At 39.1% G+C, this 22906-nt stretch overlaps 1 protein-coding gene across 1 annotated transcript in view; it reads right to left on the reverse strand.

Moving 5' to 3' along the window:
• LOC150095193 (xaa-Pro aminopeptidase 1-like) overlaps positions 1-22906 on the reverse strand; it is a 606338-nt gene that overhangs the window by 71573 nt on the left and 511859 nt on the right. Inside the window, exon 20 of the mRNA XM_090410814.1 lies at positions 18473-18542. Coding sequence (XP_090266940.1) covers positions 18473-18542 — 70 coding nt within the window. The remainder of the gene's footprint in view (positions 1-18472; positions 18543-22906) is intronic.

A 22906-nucleotide genomic window follows, 5' to 3' on the forward strand; every position in this document is an offset into this window, starting at 1 on the left:
ATCCTTTTTTACTTTTCTTACCACACTCGTTACCCTTCTGGCCTACGCTTTATACCATTCATATGCCTGCCGGTCACCTTTCTCCTTAAATTCCCTCCATAGTTGTTTCTTTTTTTTGCAGCTCAAGCTTAATGGTGTTATTCATCCATTTAACCTCTACTTGATTTATTATTCGGACTCTAGGTATACAGTCAGCCATTGCTTCATGCAAACACTTCTTAACTGCCTCCCATGCACTATCAACTTCTAGCCCTTGCAGTTGTACATGCCATGGCACTGAACTAATCAAACTCCTAAACTTGTCATACTTACCAGTCCAATAATTCCACATGTACCCTATCTTAATTGTAAATTCCACACCTTTAGCCATCTCCCAAGTCAAGGCACTATGATCACTCTCACCAATTGGTGGCAATGTGGTCATATTTGTTACAGCTAAATCCTCAGATGCAATTACTAGGTCAAGCACTTTCTGACCCCTAGTATTTTCCATTACATGCTGTCACAGATAGTTATCCCTTAATAACCGCATAAAATCCAATTCCTTTCTCCCGTGTGTCCTCTCCTCACTCCAATCAATACGACCATAGTTGAAATCTCCCATAATAATTACCCTCCTTCCACTCATTTCTTCTATTTGCTTGTGCATACTATCTTCACCATCTTTTCCATCACCTGGTCTATAGCAGCACCCAATTGCATATTTTGTTCTGCTAGCCAGAATCTCACACCAAATGGCCTCAAATGTGCTCTTTTCTCTATCCTGCAATTCAACTTCTATTCTCCTTGGCTGCAGCTCATCAGCTATCATCAACAATACTCCTCCCCCATTTTATTCTCCCTGTCATTCCTGAACACACTATACCCATCACATCCAATCCCACTAGCTATATCATCTACAGTCAGCCATGTTTCACTAATACCAATAACCTGTGGTCTGGAAGTGCCAACCATGGCCAAAAAACTCTTCCTTCTTGTTCCTAATACTCCTAGTATTAGTGTACATGAATTTAAGACCCCATTAGCCCCAACCCTACCTTGATGCCTTTATATTAACTATCCCACTCTGATTTGTTGTCCTTATTTGCTAGGGCATATTATACTCATTCATACACTCAACTGCCTCCCTAAGGTCTGCATATCTACCCCCCCCCCTTAATAAATCTAGTTTCCTTGATTCTGTAAATAATTAATTTGTAAATAAACTTGTAAATAATTAATTTTCGTTTGTAACTTATTTATTTACATTTCAGTTTCTGAATAGTTTTCTGATCCTAAAACTTTGACATGAATAAAGATAAGTGGATTAGTTAGCCATAACATACATCTCTTTACCACCTAAGGAGGCAATGTATATATCATCTCTACTTCCAACCTTAACAAATGCTAAGTGCATTTGGATACCAACAACTACAATCTACATCTCTATTATCATTAGGTAAATCTTTTTTTATGAAGCAGTATTTCCTTTTCTAAAATTTCTTATTAATAACTTCTTCTGCAACAAGAGCTATATCATTCAAAATTGTTCCAGATGAATCGATTATTCCTGATTTGTTTTTGTTATCTTTATCCATTTTTAGATAAGCTCTAAAAGCTTTTTCAGATTAATCTTAGCATTCAGGTTAATCTCAGCTGTAATTCAACTTTTGTTTTACAATCCTTAATGATTTAATCAATGCTGGTTATTACTAATACCCCATCATTTTAAGTGAATAGATTACGCTCTTTCCTTACTTTTTCTTACAGTGTATTTTTTAAGAACTGGTTTGTTCATCCAGCTGATTTCAGGTATATTACAGAGATTACATCTAAGGATTATTAAACTTAACCACTGAATTATGAGTTATGATTCTGCATCCAGGTCTCATCCATTCAAGTCTCCTAGTTAATATTTCTTAATTCTCCTATCACTGTATATTCTTTAAGGAAATTAACAATGTATTAATTAATAAATAAAATTATTTACTTATTATCCTATATTTCAGCAAAGTCATATCAGCATCATCATGGATTAATACACTTGTATTAGACATGTGCATGCAAGCACACTTCAGTAACAAAAATGAAAAAAACCAGAGAGATAAAGAGAGACCTAAAGTCTTACAGTTACCTAACCTACTGGCTTTGGTTAAGTATTCTTGGTCATTGGGCTGACTGTCTGCTGATAAGGGTTTCCCACATGAAGGCGAGTCTGATATAATCATATTTGTTTAGTTCTCGTCTGCCCCACAAAAACCAACCATATGGCTTCGCTACATTGAAGATATGTTCGCTATTTGGCCACATGGCTCTGATACATTCCTCTCCTTAACACACTTAAACAACCAACACCCGACAATTAAGTTCACCCTGGAAAAAGAGGAAAACAACAGCCTCCCTTTCCTAGACACACTAGTTGCCTGCCAGACTGATGGAACCTTGGTTTTTCTCAGTTTATAGAAAACCCACCCATACAGGCAGGTACATTCAACAACAATCCCCCCCCCCCCACAACAATATGGAGTGGTGAAAACACTATACAACAGAGCTAACTAATCTGTTCTATCGACAAGGCCCTAAACACTGAACTAAATCACATCCTCAACACTTTCTCAGCCAATGGTTAACCCCCCCCCCCAAAAAAAATCCAAAAATTATTAAAACCAACAACACCTCCTCCACAACAAGGATTACTCTAAATCCATCACCATTCCCTACATCCGAGGCACCTCAGAAAAAATTACCAAAATCTTAAAAAAACATGACTTCACCGCCAGTTACAGACCATACAGAAAATTGGCATCCCTTATCTGCTCCACTAAAGACCAACCACTTCCCCTAGACCTACCAGGTCCCTTGCAGCAGTAAACTGTCTTACTTTGGCCAAACAGGCAGGATGGCGAATAGCAAAATTTCGGACCACAAGAACTACATCCGTTTTTCACAAGTACACAACTACTCTGGTCTTGCAGACCATACTCTGGATACATGCCACAGAATACAGTGGAAGAAAGCTACAGTAATACATGTAGCAAATAAAAATTCAAAAGACTATTCATGGAATCAGCCTCAAAGAAAGAAACTCTCCAAACCTCAACAAATTTGGTTGTATGAGACTGCCCCAAATTTAGGAGGCTTACATCAGCAGACCTGCAGCCCAAAGGCCAAGAACACCTACTTAGTCTGCTAGGGGTCACCATCAGGACTTTTAGGAGAACTATAGCTTCATCATTTCACTCTCAGTTACTGTGTTGTAGTGTCTACGTGCACGTGCCTTTTTTGTAAGTTCCTTTTGAAGATGGCAACGTGACGTTGCCGAAATATCGGAAATATTTATCATTATCATCATCATAAAATTCCTGCCATGTACCCTCAAGGGGTGTACAGGATATGATATTACTATATGAAAAATTTACATCATTATTAACTTCCTATCAACAATTTTCCTCCAGACCAGTCTGTCTCTTGTCAAGACTCCAATATTATCAGATTTTCTATTTCTGTCATCTAAGTCACTTTTTACCCTATCAAACCACTTATATCTTGGTCTTCCTCTGGGTCATTTTCCTGCCAACCTGGCAGAGAACATTTGTTTTGTCAATCTTTCCTCGCCCATTCTATTTAAATGACCATACCATCTGAGATTAGCTCTGCTAATGCATTCTTGGATGCTGACAGTGTCAAGTTCTTTCCTGATATCGTCATTTTTAATATGATATTGCCATTGATTCCATCTGTTCATGCCTCTAATCTTTATGCCTCTCATATATGTCACAGATATGCCTCTCATATCTGCGGTCTCTAGTCTTTGGTCAAGTGTTTTACTTCTGACCCAGCTCTCAGATCCATAAGTTAAAACTGGTTTGAACACTGTCTTGTATACAGCTAATTTGGTGTTCCGACTAATTTCCCTCTTATTTTCCATATGAATTTATTCAATTGACTTCCTACTATACCAGCTTTATTGATTCTGTTGTCTATTTCCATATTTAATTTACCATCTTCACTAAAAATCGTGCCTAAGTAGGTGAAATGTTTTACTTGTTCCACAGGTTCTCCGTTCACAATGCAGTTGACATTTTCAATGATTCTGCCTATTTTCATTATCTTTGTCTTTTTATTGCTGACCTTCATACCATATCTATTACAACAGTTATTCAATTTAGTCAAGGAATCTTGCAGACTCGTAGTGGATTTATTGATAAGTATAACATCGTCCGCATAAAGTAATTACTCCATACTTCAACGATATCTTTTTCTTCCGTTTTCATGTCACCTTTATCATCTACAAGTCCTTTTACAGCACTCTTTCCTCCATTTCTAAGCTTCTTCAATAACCTCCAAAATATTTTGCCACCTTGATATTTATTTTCTATGTTCTTGCCAAAGTCCTCCCATAACTTTTGTTTAGCTAGTTTTACACAGTGTTTAGCTTTCTTACATTTGTCTCTGTATTCTCTAAGAGCACAAGCTGACTTATTTGCCAGGAACTTTTATTATTATTATTATTATTCAGCCCTCCATGGAGTCAAAAGACATCGTGGGAGGTCCTTCCTAAGAACATAAAGTCTGTCAAGACTCATGGAGGGGATATGCTTTCTTCTTTTCCTTCACTGCCTCTTTAATTTCCTGTGTCCACCATGGAGTTCTGAATTTTCTATCCTTGCAGACAACCTCACCAAGCCTCTTCAAGGCTTGCCACTGAATCTCCAAGGTTTGATTCCTGTTCTCAAACTCTTTCATTTTCTTTTCAATAATCTTTGTGTATTTTAGTCTACAGTTCACATCTGAGAGCTGCTCAACTTTTATTCGCTTTAAAACTTTCTTACATGTTATTCTTTTCAATATGAAATTCAATTTTATCCTGCTCAAAACTAAATAGTGATCACTTCCAATTTCGAATCCTCTGTGCACTCTGGTGTCCTGCACAAGGGAGAAAACATCACTATCAACGATAACATAGTTAATGAGACTTTTCTTATTTCTTGCCTCTTCTCTCCATGTGAATATGTGCACATTTTTATGTTGGAACATGGTGTTAGTAATAACCAGTCCATGTTCTGAGCAGAAATCCAACAAATATTTGCCATTATTATTAGCTTTGCTCTTTTCTCCAAATTTTCCCAATATATTTTTGTATGTCTGACAATCATTTCCTACTCTGCTATTTAGATCGCCAAGGACCAACTTTTCCTTTTTCATTGTGTCAGATGCTTTCTCTAAAGCATTAAAAAATTCCTCCACTTCTACCTTAGTAGAACCTTTTGTGGGACCATAGGCACAAATAAGTCTCATTGTCCAGTTCCCCATTCTGATATTTGCCCACATCACTATACTTGAGACTGCCTGCCATTCAAGAAGATTAGCCTCGTATTTAGTATTGAATACAATGGCTACTCCTTCTTTTCCTTGATTGTCATTGCCAGAAATATTTATTAAAGTGTAATTTAATTTATATTCTTATCTATGTTGTCAATTCCTTAAGTGATTTAGTAACATATCTGTTTAGGTTGGGATAGCTGGTGAGAGCTGCAGCTGATTTGAGGAAAAGAGTCTCGAACTTGAATTTGCTTTGGTGGATTAAGGTGGCTTTTTTTTTCAACAGATCCTGTGCCGAGTATCCAGGGCATGGTCTGCCAATCCTGAGTGGCCATAGTGGTAGAATCGAATGTAATCTTAGTGCTCTGATATACATATGTTGGCTGTCCTACCTATTTGTCCATAATAAGAAAGGTTGCAGCTGCAGGATACCTGGTAAACTCCAGGTAAATCCAGAGGTTGTAGCTTGTCTTTGGGGAAGCAGATAAGTGCTGCTAGCTTTTTGTGTGGTTTATAGGTAGTCATGAGACTGTGCTTTTTTAATATCGTGGCCACTTTTCTGAGACACCATGGATATAGCAGATGATGACAAATTTGCTGTAATCTATGTTAGAGAATGGTGGGGAGGAAAAGGACAGTGTGGTATCATGGTGTTAAAATTCTTTGTATTCTTTGCCAAAAAAGTGTTTTTAATGTGGTTGAATCCTGTGTTGAGTGCATTTTCATCTGAGCAAATTAATTTTGCCTGGTGGACTAGGGTGTTTATAGTCTAAATTGTTGAGGGGGGGGGTGACTGTTGATGGATGTATCTACCTGTGTATGTGGGCTTTCTGTAGACTATAAAGGTCAGTGATCTATTTGGTTGTATTGTAACTAGGGTGTCTAGGAAGGACAAACTGTTGTTACTTTCTATTTCTGTAATGAATTGGATCCTTGGTCAAATGGGAAAGGAAAGTGTGTAAGGTGTCCTGGCCATGTGGCCAAATTGCAAACACATCATCTACACAACAAAGCCAAATAGAGGGTTTAAGGGGGGAGGAATTTAGGGCATTGTTTTCAAATGTCTCCCTGAAAAAGTTAGCTATGTGTGTGTGGGGGGGGAACCCATCACTGCACCCTCAATTTGTTTGTAGAATTCCCCTTGTCAAACAAAATAACCCAAGTTCATAGTGAAATGAAAAAGGGCTGAGATGATGGCATTGGATAGATAAACCATGTTGTTTTCAGGTGGTCTTGGCGATGTTGGTGACTTTTTTTGTTAATTTTTTTAACTTTTTAATATGCCGGCTTTTCATTTTTGTGAATTCTTTGGCTGCAGATGCGTTTGAGACATCCGAGAGGATCATTGAAAGATTTGCATTCAGCATTGTGGAGAGCTCCTCTTGCAGCATATAAATAACTTTGTTGGTATCGGCAAGCACCAATTGCGTCATGCCAATTTACTCTTGTAGTAGGAAGAAGCTAGTGCGCTTATAAATGTGAAGCACTTCATTGGAATGGAATCGGTGTTTTAACTTAACACAATTGGAACCACACCTGAGTGGCCGTAGTGATGAAATCGGATGTAATCTTGGTGCTCTGATATACAGATGTTGGCTTCCCTGCCTGTTTGTCTATAGTAAGAAAGGTTGCAGCTGCAGGGTATACCTGTTAAACTCCACAAATGGACAAAAAGCTAGCAGTCCTTATCTGCTTCCCCAAAGATAAACTACAACCTTCATGTTAGAGGTTTAATGGAATATTAGCAGCACCGAGAAAGGATTAAAACTAATTTTAATACTTCCAATATTTCGTCTCTGTCACAGCGACATCTTTGGGGATTACAAAAACTTTTTGTAACAACACACACACACAAATACAATACAAAATGAAACTAAAGTCCTATCTATGTGGTGCACCCTCTATGGGCATTTGCAGGTGGCCTGGGATGTAAAGAGGGATCTCTGATAATTAAAGTTTCCCAAATTTTGGGAAGTTTAATGCAACCATAAAATTAGGTTGATTCCTGAGTGAATCAACTCATTTTGAATGATCAGTTGTTTGTATTCTCTTTTTCAAGCCACTGAGGATAGTCTGTTAGTTTCAGACTGAAATATTTGGCAAACATTAAAATATTCTTGTGTTAACATGTTTATAATTCTTAACTGAATGTCACAAGTATCTCTCAAGAATAGAAAACATTGGAATTCTCTGTCAAGAAAATTCAAGAACAATAAAGTTGGTCATTATGACAGACTCAGGAGGCAGAGTACACTGTCATATCTTAAGAAGCTATAATGAATGAATGTCAGTAGTGCATGGGAAGTGGTAAGGGATTGTTTGAGAGAAATAATAACAGACTGCATATCCACTGTCATGAGGATAAACCAATTGGGAGTTAAGTGGATCAGTACAGATATAAAGCAAAATCTGCAAATAAGAAACTATTATGGAGGGAATATAAAGAGAAAGATGATCAGCATACTCATGAACAGCACAAAGTGCAGGCAAGAAGGGTGACTAGTGTGGTAAGGAGGGTTAAATCAGATTATGAGAAGAAAATTAGCTAAGGAAACCAAAGTAAATCCAAAAATATATAAATTAAGTGGATATTAAATCCAACATAATTTCAAAGTGGAAACAGAAACTATAAAAGTTTTGTGCGAAAATTGACCAAAGAGCTTGTGCGAATACACTCACTTCTATGTCCTCTGCATCATTCCCAGAAGTCTTTGTGTTGTCTTCACAATTTTGGCAATGTGTCCCCTAAATTTCAGATCCTTATCCACTATCACCCTAAGATCTCTTATTTCGTCCACCAAGCATAAATTTTGTATCCCATCTTTGTTTCCCAAATTTTAAAACCTTACATTTTGCAATATTGAACTTGCATCCCCATTCCCAATTACTCAATTTATTCAAGACTTCTTATAAGGCCACAACATATTCTCTACTCTTCATAATTCGTCTCAACTTTGCTTCATCTGCAAACAACTGAATATCTCCATCCAAATCTTCGCCAATATCATTAATATCTCCATCCAAATCTTCACCAATATCATTAATATACAAGTTAAACAGTAATGGCCCTAAAACAGACCCTTGAGGCACACACTACTAGTGACCTTCCTTTTCCAGGATATTGCTCCCCCATGCACAACTTGCTGATACCTATCAGATAGCAGTCCCTGATCCAATGCACTGCTCTAGTTTGACTATCAATTTATCATGCGGTGATCTATCAAAAGCCTTTGCTTTTGATAGATTACCGCATTTGAAGAGCAGTCACCTTATCGTAATAAGTAAGTAGATTACTAAAACATGACCTTCCTTGAGCAAATCCATGTTGTCTATCAAAGATAATACCATTGTTGTCAACCCAATACTGGATCCTAGTTCTCACAAGCTTCTCCAACAACTTAACCACAACACCTGATACACAGATAGGCCTATAATTTGCTGCTTGAGTTCTATCACCTCCTTTATGAAGCGGCACAATCTTGCCCTCCTTCCACTCCTTAGAAACTTGACACAGTGCAATATTCATATTAAAAATATATGTCAAGGCAGATGTCAACTCCCTGGCACATTCCTTTAGAATATGTGGTGATATATTATCAAGTCCCACAGCCTTATTAACATTTAGTTTGTCAAACTCCCCATACACCGCTTGCTCACTTACAGTCTCTCTTTCCCATCATCAACTGCTCTCAATCTCTCCATGAAGTCACATTCACAAGATTGAAAGACCTTTATGAACTGCTCATTAAGTATCTCTACTATATCTTCTGCAACAGCTGTCTTTATGCCATTTTCTTCCATAATCATTCTATTTTTTGCTGGCTACATATCGAAAGAACTCCCTAGGATTCTTTTTGGCTTCAAAAGTGAGGTATGAACAGGTAACTGCTGCTCATACCTCACTTTTGCTACCCTTACCAACCAAGTCACCTGCTTTGCCTGGTCTTTGTAAACCTCATGGAATTGGTTATTACCACTTCTCTTATGCTGCCTCCATAATGCCATTTTTCTCTGTATCGCATGCTTAATCTCTTTATTCATCCATTTCACACCTACCTTATTTAACTTTCTCACCCTTGGAATATATTTAGACATTGCTTCTACTAGATAGTTCTTGAAAATCTCCCAAGCTGAATTGATCTCTTTTCCAGCTAACTCCTCATTCCTTGCTACACCCACAAGCTGTCTCCTGAGCTATTCATAATCACCCTCCTTGTAGTTCCTTGGGTCTACCATGATGAGTCTTCAGACTCCATGGAGGTGCCTGTATAATAATATAATAATAATAATAATAATAATATACCCTTTTCTCACAGAGGTCTTCACACTGCTGGCAACCACCCAGGTAATCACCTCATGGTCACTCTCACCAATTGGTGGGTGATTTGACACCTCATTTATAATTACATCCTCTGATGAGACGACCAAATCCATGACCCTCAATCCTTGTGTGCCCTCTGTTACATACTGTCTGATGTAGTTGTACCCCCAAAACTCAAGAAACTCATTTTCTTTACTTCAGTATCCCAGTCTATATTGATATAATTAAAATCTCCCATAATGATCACCCTTTTCTTATTTACTTGCCTAATTTGATTATACATTTCTTGGTCACTACCACCCACATTACCAGGTCTATAACAACATCCAACCAAGTATTTCATTCTATTCACCTCTATCTCACACCATACCGCCTCAAAACTACTGGCACTATTTCCCTCTTGCATCTCTATTTTGTATGGACACAACTCTTTCTCTATCATCAATAGCACCCCCCCCTCCCCTTTTACCCTTTCTATCCTCATGAAACAATCATACCCTTCCATCTCTATTCCTGTCAGGATGTTGTCCTCATCAACCATATCTCACTTATTCCAAGAAATTTTGGGCGAACAGACGCAATTAGTGCAACCATTTCATCTGCCTTGTTTCTTATACTTCTAGCATTTGTATACAAACATAACAGCTCATTTCTGGATCTACAGCTGGTTCCATTGATACCATTCATTCGATGTGATTTCCCCCATGCTCAACTGAAGCCATTTCCCTTTCTGCTTATTCATTTTAGAACCCTCTTCAAATCCAACTGTTTCCTCTTGATTCCAGGTCATCCCATTCCTTTCCTCTCTACACATGCATTCACATCCTCTTGGAGCATCCACCTTTCTCATGCTGTGTTTCCTTGTCCATCTTGCACACCCATTCTCTATACTCATGCCACTCACTTCTTCATTTATAACCACCTCTTCAATCTCTCCTATCTTACTCTCCCGCTCTTCCACATTGCTTCCCACTTGATCAGTGATTTACTAATCTAGGTTCACTACTGTTTCGTTTGTATGTATTAATGATATAGGAAATGATTTAGGGAGAGATATTCAGTTGTGTGCTGATGATGCAAAGCTATTTGAAAGTTTATTTTTCACTTGGTTAGAGTATAATAAATTTAGTTTAATCCTTTATCCAAGTGTGAGCAAACAAAGTTTGCGCCTGAAGTATCTTCAGGACTGGGGTAAGGTGGTACTACACCAGGGCAACTCGTTGCAAAGGTGGAGCAAGCTACCAACACTCCTGTCTCAGTATCTCCTATAATGCAAAACACATCTCCTTGCGGATATGTCTAATGTTATGCATTAAGGGAAGGGCCACTACCCAGACTAGTTTCGACCTTTATTGAGGTCGAATGGGAGTTCATGTCTCTCATCATCGGCCTTTGGAGAATAAAGCATGCTGAGGGTCAGCAAACAGTAAGAGAGGAGAATAATGAAAGATAGAGTAGGATAGCAGGAGGTAAAAGAGGCCTCAGTCAACCTGTTTAGCCTTATATGGCTAATTGGTCTGTGACACATATTCTCAATTTATATGTTAAAAAAAAAGAAGAAAATTTAACCATAAAAATTTTGACTAATAGTTCGCTTATAAATTTATCCTTAATAATTTCGTCAGTTATCTATGAAGGAGATCCATTGACCTGTTTTGAAAACAATAATTTCAGTTAGAACTTTTTTTTTTTTTTTTTTTAAATTACATAAAAATCAAAGGACTTAAGGTCCGGTCAGTTGAACTGAAAGGGAACAAAATAAGGAACTTGCAGACTTGGTACCACTGGGACTTAGAATGGGGTAGAAGACTGGCCCGGGAGATGCCGCTCACAAGGAGCAGCACCGCCTCGCAGTAAGCCTTCGCAGCCCGGGTTCTCAGATCTACCCCCCTTATTTGGAGTAAAGGAAACCGTGCCAGCGAAAGCTTTGTGGCGAGGAAGAACAGAGTGGTTGTTACCTTTCCTAGGGAGAGTTAGGTGGAGTTTTGGAGATACTAAAGAAATATACAGGGCTTCATGCGTCCCTGTATAAGAAAGCATATTTTCGGTGGTTTGCAGTATTTGTTCACAAATTTAAAGTCGCCTAGTAGATGTCTCTCTTGCGCAAGAAATTTAGGAAGGTAAAAAAAGAAACCTTTCCTTATTCCTGCGTACATTAAATTTGCGTCCCGTACCTGGGATTTTTTCCGTACCTTCCAGATGTGATACTTTAAGACGTTAATTAAAAAAATGGTGAATTTTTGGGTCTTGTTGACTGGTGGCGGGAATTGCAGGTGTATGACCTCTTCTAGTGATAGCATCGGGATTCCCAGTGCTGTGCTCAGTCTTTGCCAGATGCGTTGGGCTGGTGGGCAATAATAAAAGAAATGCTCCACCGTTTCCACGCCCCGGCAGACATCACAAAATGGATCGCACGGACTGGGTACGTACCTAGATTTAACCTGTTTCACCGGGAGACGCCCATAAGCTATTCGCCAGGCCAGATCCCGATGAAAAGGCTGTCCCCAGCTATTCTTGATGTTTTTAAAGAGAATTTCATTGTTTGTCCCGAGGTTTGGTGTATCACGCCTGGAGAGTTGGAAGAAATCCCAGTATACTGCTTTCGGTTTGTGTGTGTGAGGATTTCTGTTCCTTTGTCTCTAAGTACTGTGAGTGATTTTACTAGTGTGCGGTACCACTTGGGCACAACCCTTGCACGGGGTCCAGCATAGTCTGTGGTTCCAAAGAGGGGGAGGAAAAGTCCTATAAAATATCTAATTAGGAGGCCTGAAATACGGTTTGAGTTTAAGGCCTTCCGTACGGTTTTGAATGTATTTGCATAAAGCAAGCTTTTGAGATCAGGCAGAGCGTACCCCCCTTCTTTATGTTTTAGTTGCAGGTATTGTTTTTTAACCTCATGTTTTTTTTCATTCCAGAAGAAATCTATGAGTTTTTTGGATAATTGGTTTTCTTGTAGCAGTGTGATGCCTGTGATATTGATTGTGTGCATCAGCATTGGGGTAATGATTGTTTTTATCACTGTGGCTCTGCCATAAAAGGAGAAAAAGATCGGTTTGAATAGACTTATCTTTTCCGTACTTATTTCCTGTAATTTTTTAACTGGTAAAGCTAGCGACTCAGAAAAGGGAACTCCTAGTATTGTTAGCGGCTGCGTATGCAGCGCTAAACCGTAGGGAAGTCCAGTGTTATGGAAATTTCCAAAATTTTTGATTTTGGTTTTTTGTGCATTAACTCGGAGACCACTGACTATGCTGAAGTTTTGCAGTATGTCAAGATAGATGCAGATAGACTCAGAGTCTCTGAGTGTGGCCACTACATCATCTGCATATGCTACTATTTTGCACTGTTTGGAAACTTGGGGCAGTGGAATACCATTAATTGCAGGGGTGTTCTCTATTCTTTTGATGAGGGGTTCTAATGCTAGGGAAAAGAGAAGGGGGGCTTAGTGGGCAGCCTTGCCTAACCCCTCTCTTTATACGGATTGGTTCTGTCAGAAACCCATTAATAGACAGTTGTGTCGAGGCCCCCGCGTACATATGTTTAATTGTACGCTGAAGTCTCGGGCCTATGCCTACTTTTTTTAGGGTGTCCTGTAAGTACGTGTGGCTGACGCTGTCGAACGCTTTTTCCAGGTCGGTGGAGAGAAGTGCCAGGGGGTATTTTTTTTCCTTGGCCAGTCTGATTAGGTCTCTTAGCAGGAAGAGATTAAATTCCATAGATCTACCTGGGATTCCATAGACCTGTGAACTTGTTATTATGTTTTCTATTCCGCCCTTAATGCGTGTACAGATAATTTTTGCGAAAAGTTTATAGTCTAGGTTAGTTAAGGAGATGGGACGCCAATTATTTGAAAAGGTCTGATCTCGGGCTTTTTTGGGGATAAAGATCTTTACTAGTGCTGGCAGTACAAGGTCCCAGATAGATCTATAGAATTCTATCCCCAGTCCATCTGGCACTGGGGTCTTTTTTGTCTTCATCATTTTGCACGTGGCTTTTATTTCAGCTGCAATTATCGGCCTGTCATGCGGGGCGCTAAGATGCTCGGGAAAACGTTTGACGTCCCACTCACTGAAGTCATCCGTGCCCTGCTGGTCAGCGAAGATGCCGAGATACTGCTGGTGAAAGTGACGGAGTATTTCATGGGTTGAATTTAGAATCTGGCCTTTCTCCTCGATCTGGTAAATCGTTCTTTCATCGTTTGCTGCCACCCGTTGTTGATTGTAGAATGCGGTGGAGGGTGTTTCCAAATTTCTGAGATAGAGTCTCGTGCAAAAGTCGAGGTCATCGACTCTACTCTGCCGCAGCTCTATTTCTACCTGTCTGATAAGATGTCCGCAGGGAACTCCGCTCTGTTCGCTTGACCGGTACCAGCCGAGTTTCCTGCAGAGATCCCTCAGCCGTTTACGTTGTTGGTAGACCCTTTCGCGTCCACATTTTTGAAACAGTTCCTTAGCCTGCCACTTAAAGTGCAGCCAGTTTTCCCAGTCCCAGTTGATGTTTGTCCATTCATCACAGAGTTTCTGTAGCTGGTCGCTAAAAAGACTGGGAAAGGTAGGAGGAAGCCTCCAAGGACCTCTGGCTGTTTCCATAACCTCTGGGAGTGTAATTTTTAAAATGACCAATTTGTGGTCTGTTGACATGTTGTGTGCTGTGGTGTGACGTGTCCTTTGAACATACTGTTCCAAGTTTTGGGACACGTACACCCTATCTAGTCTCGTCGATATCTGGCCGTGGCACCACGTTGTTTCTACCTTCGATGGGTTATTCCTCCTCCAGACATCGACGAGATCAAAATTTACACAGCATCTTTTTAGAGTGGCGGTTCCGCCGGTTCCGTTCCCGCCTACTTTGTCCAAATGTGTGTCTTCCACACAATTCCAGTCCCCGGCTACTATTAGGTGTTCTGCTCCCAAGAGGTAGTTTTCAAGGGCAGAGAAGAAACCGCTTCTGTGGTATGGGCTGTTCGGGGCGTATACTGCAACAAGCCGGATGGTACGGCCACCGTACTTCCAGTCTACCGTTATTAGACGTCCCATGGCGTCCTTCTGGAAGTTGAAGAACCCCCCCCCGCGTTTTGGGGGGGGGGGGAAATTAGTATCCCTACCCCTCGTGAGTGAGCATCCCCAAAGCATCAGTAGCTGGTGACTGGGTAGCTTCTCGAGAAGTTCTCCACGTCCAAATGCTTATAAAAATGGGTTTCTTGAATCAGGAGGATATTAATTTTGTACCTTAACATTAGCTTCCAGACAGTGCTTTGTGCGAAGGGGTTGCGTAAACCGTTGGTGTTTAAAGTGGCAATTTTAAAATCCATGTTGGTATTTGGAGGAAGGGGGGTGTTGTCTGTTTGTTGCTCTACATGTTCCACCTGTGATTCACTATCGGAGCTGTTTGGAATATCCATAACGAGGTCATTTTGAAATTCCATTTCTGTGACGCTATAAATGTCAGTGCTGCAGATATGTGAATGGGGTTCTGCAGGTTGGTCCGCTACTGTGGATAGGTTTCCTGTCTTTGTTACCGCCTCCTCAAGGGGTTGGGTGCCTTTGCGTTGGCTTGTAGTTTGGATGTTGTCCATTTCATCTTCTGACGAGAGTAGGCTGCTTTGTTTAGCCTTTTTTGCCTCTTCTGTTTCTGCCTCTCTTGTGCGCTTTATTGGGACGTTGGTTGTTACGACTTCTTCCTCTTTGCTGCGGGTTTCGAAGTTGGCTGTTATTTCCTTGATGTGGCGGGTTGCCCTGGGTGTCTTACCCGTTACGGGTTTCATGGAGGTTGTGTTTTCTGCTAGTGTTTCTTTTTCGGTCTGTTGCCGGAGCTCTGGAAAATCGCTCCCTGATGATACCTCAGGTTTACCGAGGGGTATAGCCCTGATCGGTATTATGGTCCCTCCAGCTGCTTCTGAGAGTGTTCTCTGCGAGCACGTGTCCACTTTATGGGTCAAGTCCCCACATTTAAGACAAGCTTCTGTGCAGTTTACTATTTTGTGCTCTGTTGATTTGCAATTTCTGCACTGTAGTTTTGGGCATTCTGCCCCTAGGTGACCCTCAGAGTTACATCGGAAACACAATCTTTTAACACCCGGGTAGTTAACCATGACCCTTGTTTGGCCCACTAAAATGAAGTTGGGAACTTCCTTTTTCATATCCATCTGTATTTCAATGTCGCCTGTTTTCCAGCCTTTGTAATCAGCATGTTCAAATGCTTTGATACTAATAATATCGCCCCATTGGCTAAAAAATTTCTTGACGTTGTCTTCATTCTCCAGGTATTCCAAGGGAAATCTAGTTATTCTTAACGTTTTCCGTAAACTCCCTATTAAATAAGGTTTGATCGTTTGTCCCGCACAGGGGGAACCCTCTAATAATTTGCTTCTTGTTTGGTCATTTTTGACTACAATTTGGAATCTTTCTTTTGAGTACGGTGTGAAACCGTATATGTTTTCTGCCCCTACTGTATCAATCAGAGCTTTCACTACCGTCCACTCATCTGAGAGCCGCTTGACTTCGATGCCAAGCGTTCTAGTTCTGGGTAAGAATAACGGCATTGTTGGGGAAAGACCTAACTACTGGCTGTAGAAGGGGGGGGGGGAAGTAAAGGAGGGCGAAGTCGGGGAACGCCCGGTGTCCCTCACAACAAGCGAAGAGATACCAGAAGGAATGGGTAAAAGAGCCAATAATAAGAAAAAAAGGTCTTACCAACGCCGAGGTACTTCTGTAGAAAGTGAGCATGGAGCTCTCTCTTCGGGCCGCGGGAAATGGATCCTCTTTTGGACTGGTAGGCACACGTTCTTTCTTCTTCGAACTGGAGCTGTCTTTCACGTCTTGGCGAATAAGGTCTCTTCAGTGGGAGCCAGGCCCAAGTTGAGATACCAGGCAGAAGCATTAGCAGGTCATCTCTACCTATAGGGGTTGCCAAATGGTGTGCCACCCTTTTTTAATAAATTACTCTGGATTTAGAGAAAGATGTTGAAAGTTTATTTTTCACTTGGTTAGAGTATAATAAATTTAGTTTAATCCTTTATCCAAGTGTGAGCAAACATTTTGCACCTGAAGTATCTCCAGGACTAGGGAAGAGACCTCAATAAAGGTCGAAACTAGTCTGGGTAGTGGCCTTTCCCTTAATGCATAACATTAGACATATCCGCAAGGAGATGTGTTTTGCATTATAGGAGATACTGAGACAAGACTGTTGGTAGCTTGCTCCACCTTTGCAACGAGTTGCCCTGGTGTAGTACCACCTTACCCCAGTCCTGAAGATACTTCAGGCGCAAACTTTGTTTGCTCACACCTGGATAAAGGATTAAACTAAATTTATTATAGATGCAAAGTTAGGGATGGCAATAGTTGATAAAGGTGATGTAGATATCCTATAGGATGATTTAAATAAATTGGCATTGTAGGAAAAGGGTAATGGTTAGTAGTTCTTTGTTGCAAAATGTACGGTCATACACTTGAGGATGAACAGATTACACACTGTGTATCATATTGATGGTACTGGTAATTGATAAGCTATACTTATCTACCATTATCCCTATACTCTAGGGGTAATGGTGTACGGACAGCTGAAGTTCGGAGAGCATATTGCAAAAGTTGACTATAATATAGTCAGGCTTGCCTACTGTACACAGATTTCATCACCTAAGTTTATTGGGAGATGAGGGGATACTGGAAAGGATCCAGAGAAGAGTGAACAAGCTGGTAACGGGGTTTGGAATGCTGCCTATGAGGATAGGTTGAAGGAGTGAGGGTTGTAAAGCTTAATTGTTTGGTGGAAAAGATGGGACATAACAGAGCTTACAAGTTACTAAAGGAGTTCTGCAAGACTGAGCAATTTTCAATATTAGATGAACAGAGAGGGAGGGATGGGGGTCATCCCTGGGAGTTGTGTAAGAGTGTGGTTAGTAAGGGCGTGCAGACTAGATTTTTTGCTTGGACAGTGGTGAATGAGTGGAGTGAATTGCTGAAAGTAGTTGTGAGTGCTCTGAGAGTAAGTGAGTTTAAGGAGAGGTATGATAGGTATTGTTTGTCTCCCACAATGAGTCTTCTGTCTCCATACAGATACCAATATAATAATAATAATAATAATGAGTAGTCTCTGCAATGATTGCAATGTGCCCTTTATACTTCAAGTCCACTTTCAACCATAACCCTCCATCCCAAATCTTGAATCTCATCCACTTTCTGAAGGCACAATTCTACCAACAGAGTACAATAGCCTGCATTCCAAAGTGCAACGCCTCACACTTATTACTATTAAACTATAACCTTGCTCATCTGTCAAAGCCAAAAGTCTATTAAAGCTTCCTGAAGGGAACTGATATAACTACTCCTTATAATTATAGAAAATCCTCATAAATATCAGTTAAATACAAGGGACCCAAGAACAGAATCATGGATAAGAAGAATTTTTATGTAAATACAATTGACAGACCTTGTACACAGGATGATGAAGAAAGGATATTATTAGAAGGCTGATAAGGGGTTGTTACCAGATTGAAGTGGAAGAGATTTTTTATAAAGTAGGGGCGAGAAAAGAGATGTAGAACAAGAGGTCATCCCTTGATGTTGTAAGAAGAGTGTGAGCAGTAGAGAGAGAGAGAAAGTAGAAGATATTTTACATGGATGGTAGCTGGAATATACTGCCCAGTGGTGTGTTAAGACATAATTTCATGAAGTATGTGTGTGGCAGTGAGATCTCTCACAATGGATCTTTGACCATGGAGAGTCAATAATAATAATAGAATCATTAAATAAATGTCTAATTTCAACCCTTTGTGTTTTGCATTATTTCCACTAAATCTGCTTAATGAGTTCTTCCAGCAGTTAATCCTCCATACATAATTGGTGAAATTACCTTTAATAAGCCTTGGGAAAACAGCTGATGCTACAGCAATATGTCCTTTCATCACTCTTGTGAAACATTCCTGAAAAAAACAAGTGTCATAATGTATTAAGTGCTAAAAATATTTTATTTATTGGAAGGATAACTTTAGTTTTATTAGCTGACGTACTATCGTAATGTAATTATATCAAAACAATTTTTTGATACTTTTTAACTTGTCTTTAATGATTTTCTTTTCAAATCTTGTAATATTTTATTCAGAATGAATAAATCAAAATAGTCCTTAATATCCAACCTTTGATTAACTAGCTAGATTAGTTCTCCATTTATTTTTGTTCAGAAGGATTAGCTCAAGAGAGATCATCCATCATCATGGAACAGTTATTGTTGTCTCCTGTTTGGTTTTTGGCTGTTTAAAACTTGATAATGTTTTTGTTTATTTTTTTTATCAGATTTTTTTTTCTTACAAAACACTATTATTGTATATCAAATTAAATAAACAAACAAAAAAAGTAACCAAAATATAGTAAGGTAAATCTTAATATTATCTTACATCCACATAGCACAGCAATATTTATTTGTTACATTAACCAAGTAGTTTTTTCAGATTATTTCACTCATTCTCATTTATTTGTAAATCTATTTATCTAGTTATTTTTAAATTATTCAGTAAATCTATTCAAAGTTCTTTTAGGTTTTCACTTCTGATTTTTCTCTAATGCTGTAAAGTAACTTCAGTTAAATCATCATCTTCCAAAAAAAAAAAAAAAAAAAAAAAAAAAAAACATTTAATTATTTATGAACAACAACAAGCAACAACAACATCAATGTCTGGTAGCCATTCGTGATCTTTATTACAAAGATTATTTCAATAGAATTAAAGATAGAAAAACAATTAACATCGGAAAAGAGGTGAAAAGCTTACAGAAGAAATAAAGACATACCATGTCAGCATAACTAGTGTTACTACAATGAAAAAAGATTAAAACAGGCGAGATACTACTAAACAACATGTTACCACCTCACCTAAGGTGAACTCTCGCTACTGGAGAAAGGTTTAAATTACGCCATTGCTCCAAGGTCAGTAAATAAACTAGATATAATCTATCATATCGAGAGAGATTTAAGATCCCTCCCAGCCAATTTAGCTGACAAAATACGAATGAAAACTGCCTGTTTACTAAATTCAACCAAAAAATTAAGCAGCAATCTAAACAAAGCGGAAAAACTGGCCCTCAAATCCCTAAAAAATAACCGTGACATTATTATCACAAAAGCAGATAAAGGGAATGCCACTGTTGTTTTAAATCAGACCACTGGCGCACCCGGGGAGGGGGCCCTAGCCCCCCCCCAAAAAAAAAGAAAAAGGAAAAAACACTAGAAAAATTTCAAAAAATCTTTTCGTAATTAAAATTCATTTTTTTAAAAAAAATTTATGTTGTGTCGTGTCTTCTACTGCTATGCTACTTATGAATTAGCGGTCACATAAGGTGGGAATACTCTATAGCGCTCGGAAATCCTGGTCGCTGTGAACGCAAGGCAAACGAAGTAGTGCTCGGGCTCAACTTTGTTTGCCCGAGCCAGGCCAGAGGAGATCACGGGTATCATGCATTGGCAGATGCTCAGTCATAGCTCGTATGCAATGCGTAGTGTGTATTCTCAAATCGTCTACTCAACTCCCACCACCACCACAAGATTAAATCCTGAGTGCACCACTGAATCGGACAACCTACATAGAAAAAATGAACCATTTGGTATCGGACCACAACACCTACCAAATGATAAATTACAACCCCACGCAACACAACGAAAAGAAAACTACTGAACTACTTAAATCAGTTAACACGTGGCCGGAAGAAACAATTAAAAAATTAATACTGCAGTATGCCCGCATGACCAGAATTTATGGCCTGCCAAAAGTATACAAAACAGACACACCATTATATCCAATTGTGGAGGAATCGACAGCCCGAATTACCACTTAGCCAAAAAATTAGCGGCCACACTCAAGGAATTGGTTGGTCATTCCCCTTCCTACATAAAAAATACACATTTCATAAACAAAATTAAAAACATCACACTCAATGACCAAGATCTATTAGTCAGCTTTGACATAACTTCCCTTTTCACCAATGTCCCAATCAATGATACTATCTTGCTCTTACAGAACATATTTCCACACGACATCACGGCCATCTTTGCCCATGTACTCTGCTCCGGATATTTCTTAAAAAGAGAGTATGAGTACAGCCATGGGCTCACCACTTTCCCCCCGATAGCAAACTTTTATATGGAAGACTTTGAGCAACGAGCTCTAGAGTCAGCGTGCCTAAAGCTCAAAATTTGGCTCAGATACGTCGACGATATTTTTGCCATTTGGCCCCACAGCCACAAAACACTAAATACATTCCTTAGCCACCTGAACAAACAACACAAACACATCCAATTCACCATTGAAATAGAAAAAAAACAACGCTCTTCCATTTCTAGACACACTTGTCACACGTCTTCCTTCAGGCTGTCTCTCCATCTCAGTTTACCGCAAACCTACACACACACACAGTACATACACAAAACTTCTTATCACCACCCAACACAAAAACTAGGGGTCATAAGCACCCTTAAACACAGAGCTCAAACTATTTGTTCAAATGAACAAGCTCTTAACCATGAATATGAGACCATCAAACATATCTTTATAAAAAATGGATACAGTATAAAAACCATTCACAAGATCCTCGACAAAGATACCACTAATAACAAAAAAGATTTCAAGAATGCTATTGCTATACCATATGTTAGAGGCATTTCCGAAAAAATAGACAGAACACTACACAAATACAACATCAAAACCACCTTTAAACCCCCAACAAAATTAAGACACCTACTCAGATCTTCCAAGGATCCTCTGCCACACCTAGCCCACCCAGGGGTTTACAAAATACAATGCACATGTAATCTACCATACATAGGAGAAACAGGACGAACCATCCCAATTAGGAAGGATGAACACAAACAACACATTAAATACCTCCATTTTGGAAAAACCGACCTTTCAGACCCTGCACTCTAGACATACCACAGAATTGATTGGAAAGGTACCAAGTCCCTACACCACACCAAAACCTGGTTCAAGCGGAAATTCAAGAAAGCATGTGGAATGCTCAAACATGATCCGAATCTGAATAAAAATGATGGTCTAACCATTCCAAGAATGTGGAGAACCCATCTGCAACCTTCATAGCAACCACAAATAAAAATCTCAATACAAGACTACTTGGTGAAGTTTTTTTTTTTTTTTTCCCTGAACATTCAATAGCAACCTGTACTGTACAAATCCAGAAGATAATCGTAATATAACAATATGAACTGTATAATTCCAGAAGAATCCTAGTACGTGAGGACTTTAGCAGAGTTTATTGTAGTTTTTAGTGGTAATTTTTTTTTTTTTTTTTTTATCACTGGAGAGCAGGCTAAGAAAAAAGATTAGTTAACAACGTAGATGTAATTTACCTGTATAGAGTGCAACAGCATGTAGCTTGGTTCTTATGCACATGTATCCTTCTGATGATGACCTCAATACAGGGGTCGAAACATCAAGTTATTATTTTATTATTAATCAATAAAATAATCTTTTCAACACGTGTGTTTTGTGTCCCTAAATTCATAAATATGAATAAGATGTTATATTTGGATAAAGGAAGGTGTAGCTATAGCATTCAGCAATAAAGATGAAGATAAAGCTCTTGAAAGGCAGACAATCTCAAGTAGAGGAATTTGGGTAGATTTCAAAATTGCAAATTATACAATGAAACTTATCTGTGCCTATGGTCATGGAGGAGGTTCTACTACAGTAGATATAAAGCAAACATAAATAAAAGAAAATGCTACTTCTTAATGGAAATATATATAAGAGTAGAAAATGACATATAGAAATTATTATTATTATTATTATTTGACAACTCCAGGGAGTCCAAAGACTCATTGAGGGAGGGCACCTGCTGTATAACTCTGTCTCCACAATTTGATCCACTAACTACGGCAACACCATCTACCGCTGACCTCCACCAACACTAGTATTTCCACAGACAATCACTAACATCCACGCCCACGGCAGGATTCGAACCCACAGCCTTTTGGCTGGAGAGCCGATACGCTAACCACTCAGCCAGCCAGGCTGGAAAAATGTTTTGGAAAATCTGAAGAAGATAGCAAAGCTATCACCTGCTAGATTTCTTTCCAGACATGGACCAGTCATTGCAAACATCATGTTTCAACATAAAGATGTGCATAAATTCACATGGAGAGACTACATAAGAAATAAGAAAAGTCTTATTGACTATGTTATTATTGATATGGTTACACTGAGTCAGGATACAAGACTACACAGGGAATCTGAAATAGGAAGTGGACATCATTTATTTTAAAGCAAGATAAAAATGAATA

Source organism: Typopeltis vanoorti, chromosome 20 (assembly GCF_054136105.1).
Source record: "Typopeltis vanoorti isolate ZY-2024b chromosome 20, IOZ_Tvanoo_1.0, whole genome shotgun sequence".
NCBI lineage: Eukaryota > Metazoa > Arthropoda > Arachnida > Uropygi > Thelyphonidae > Typopeltis > Typopeltis vanoorti.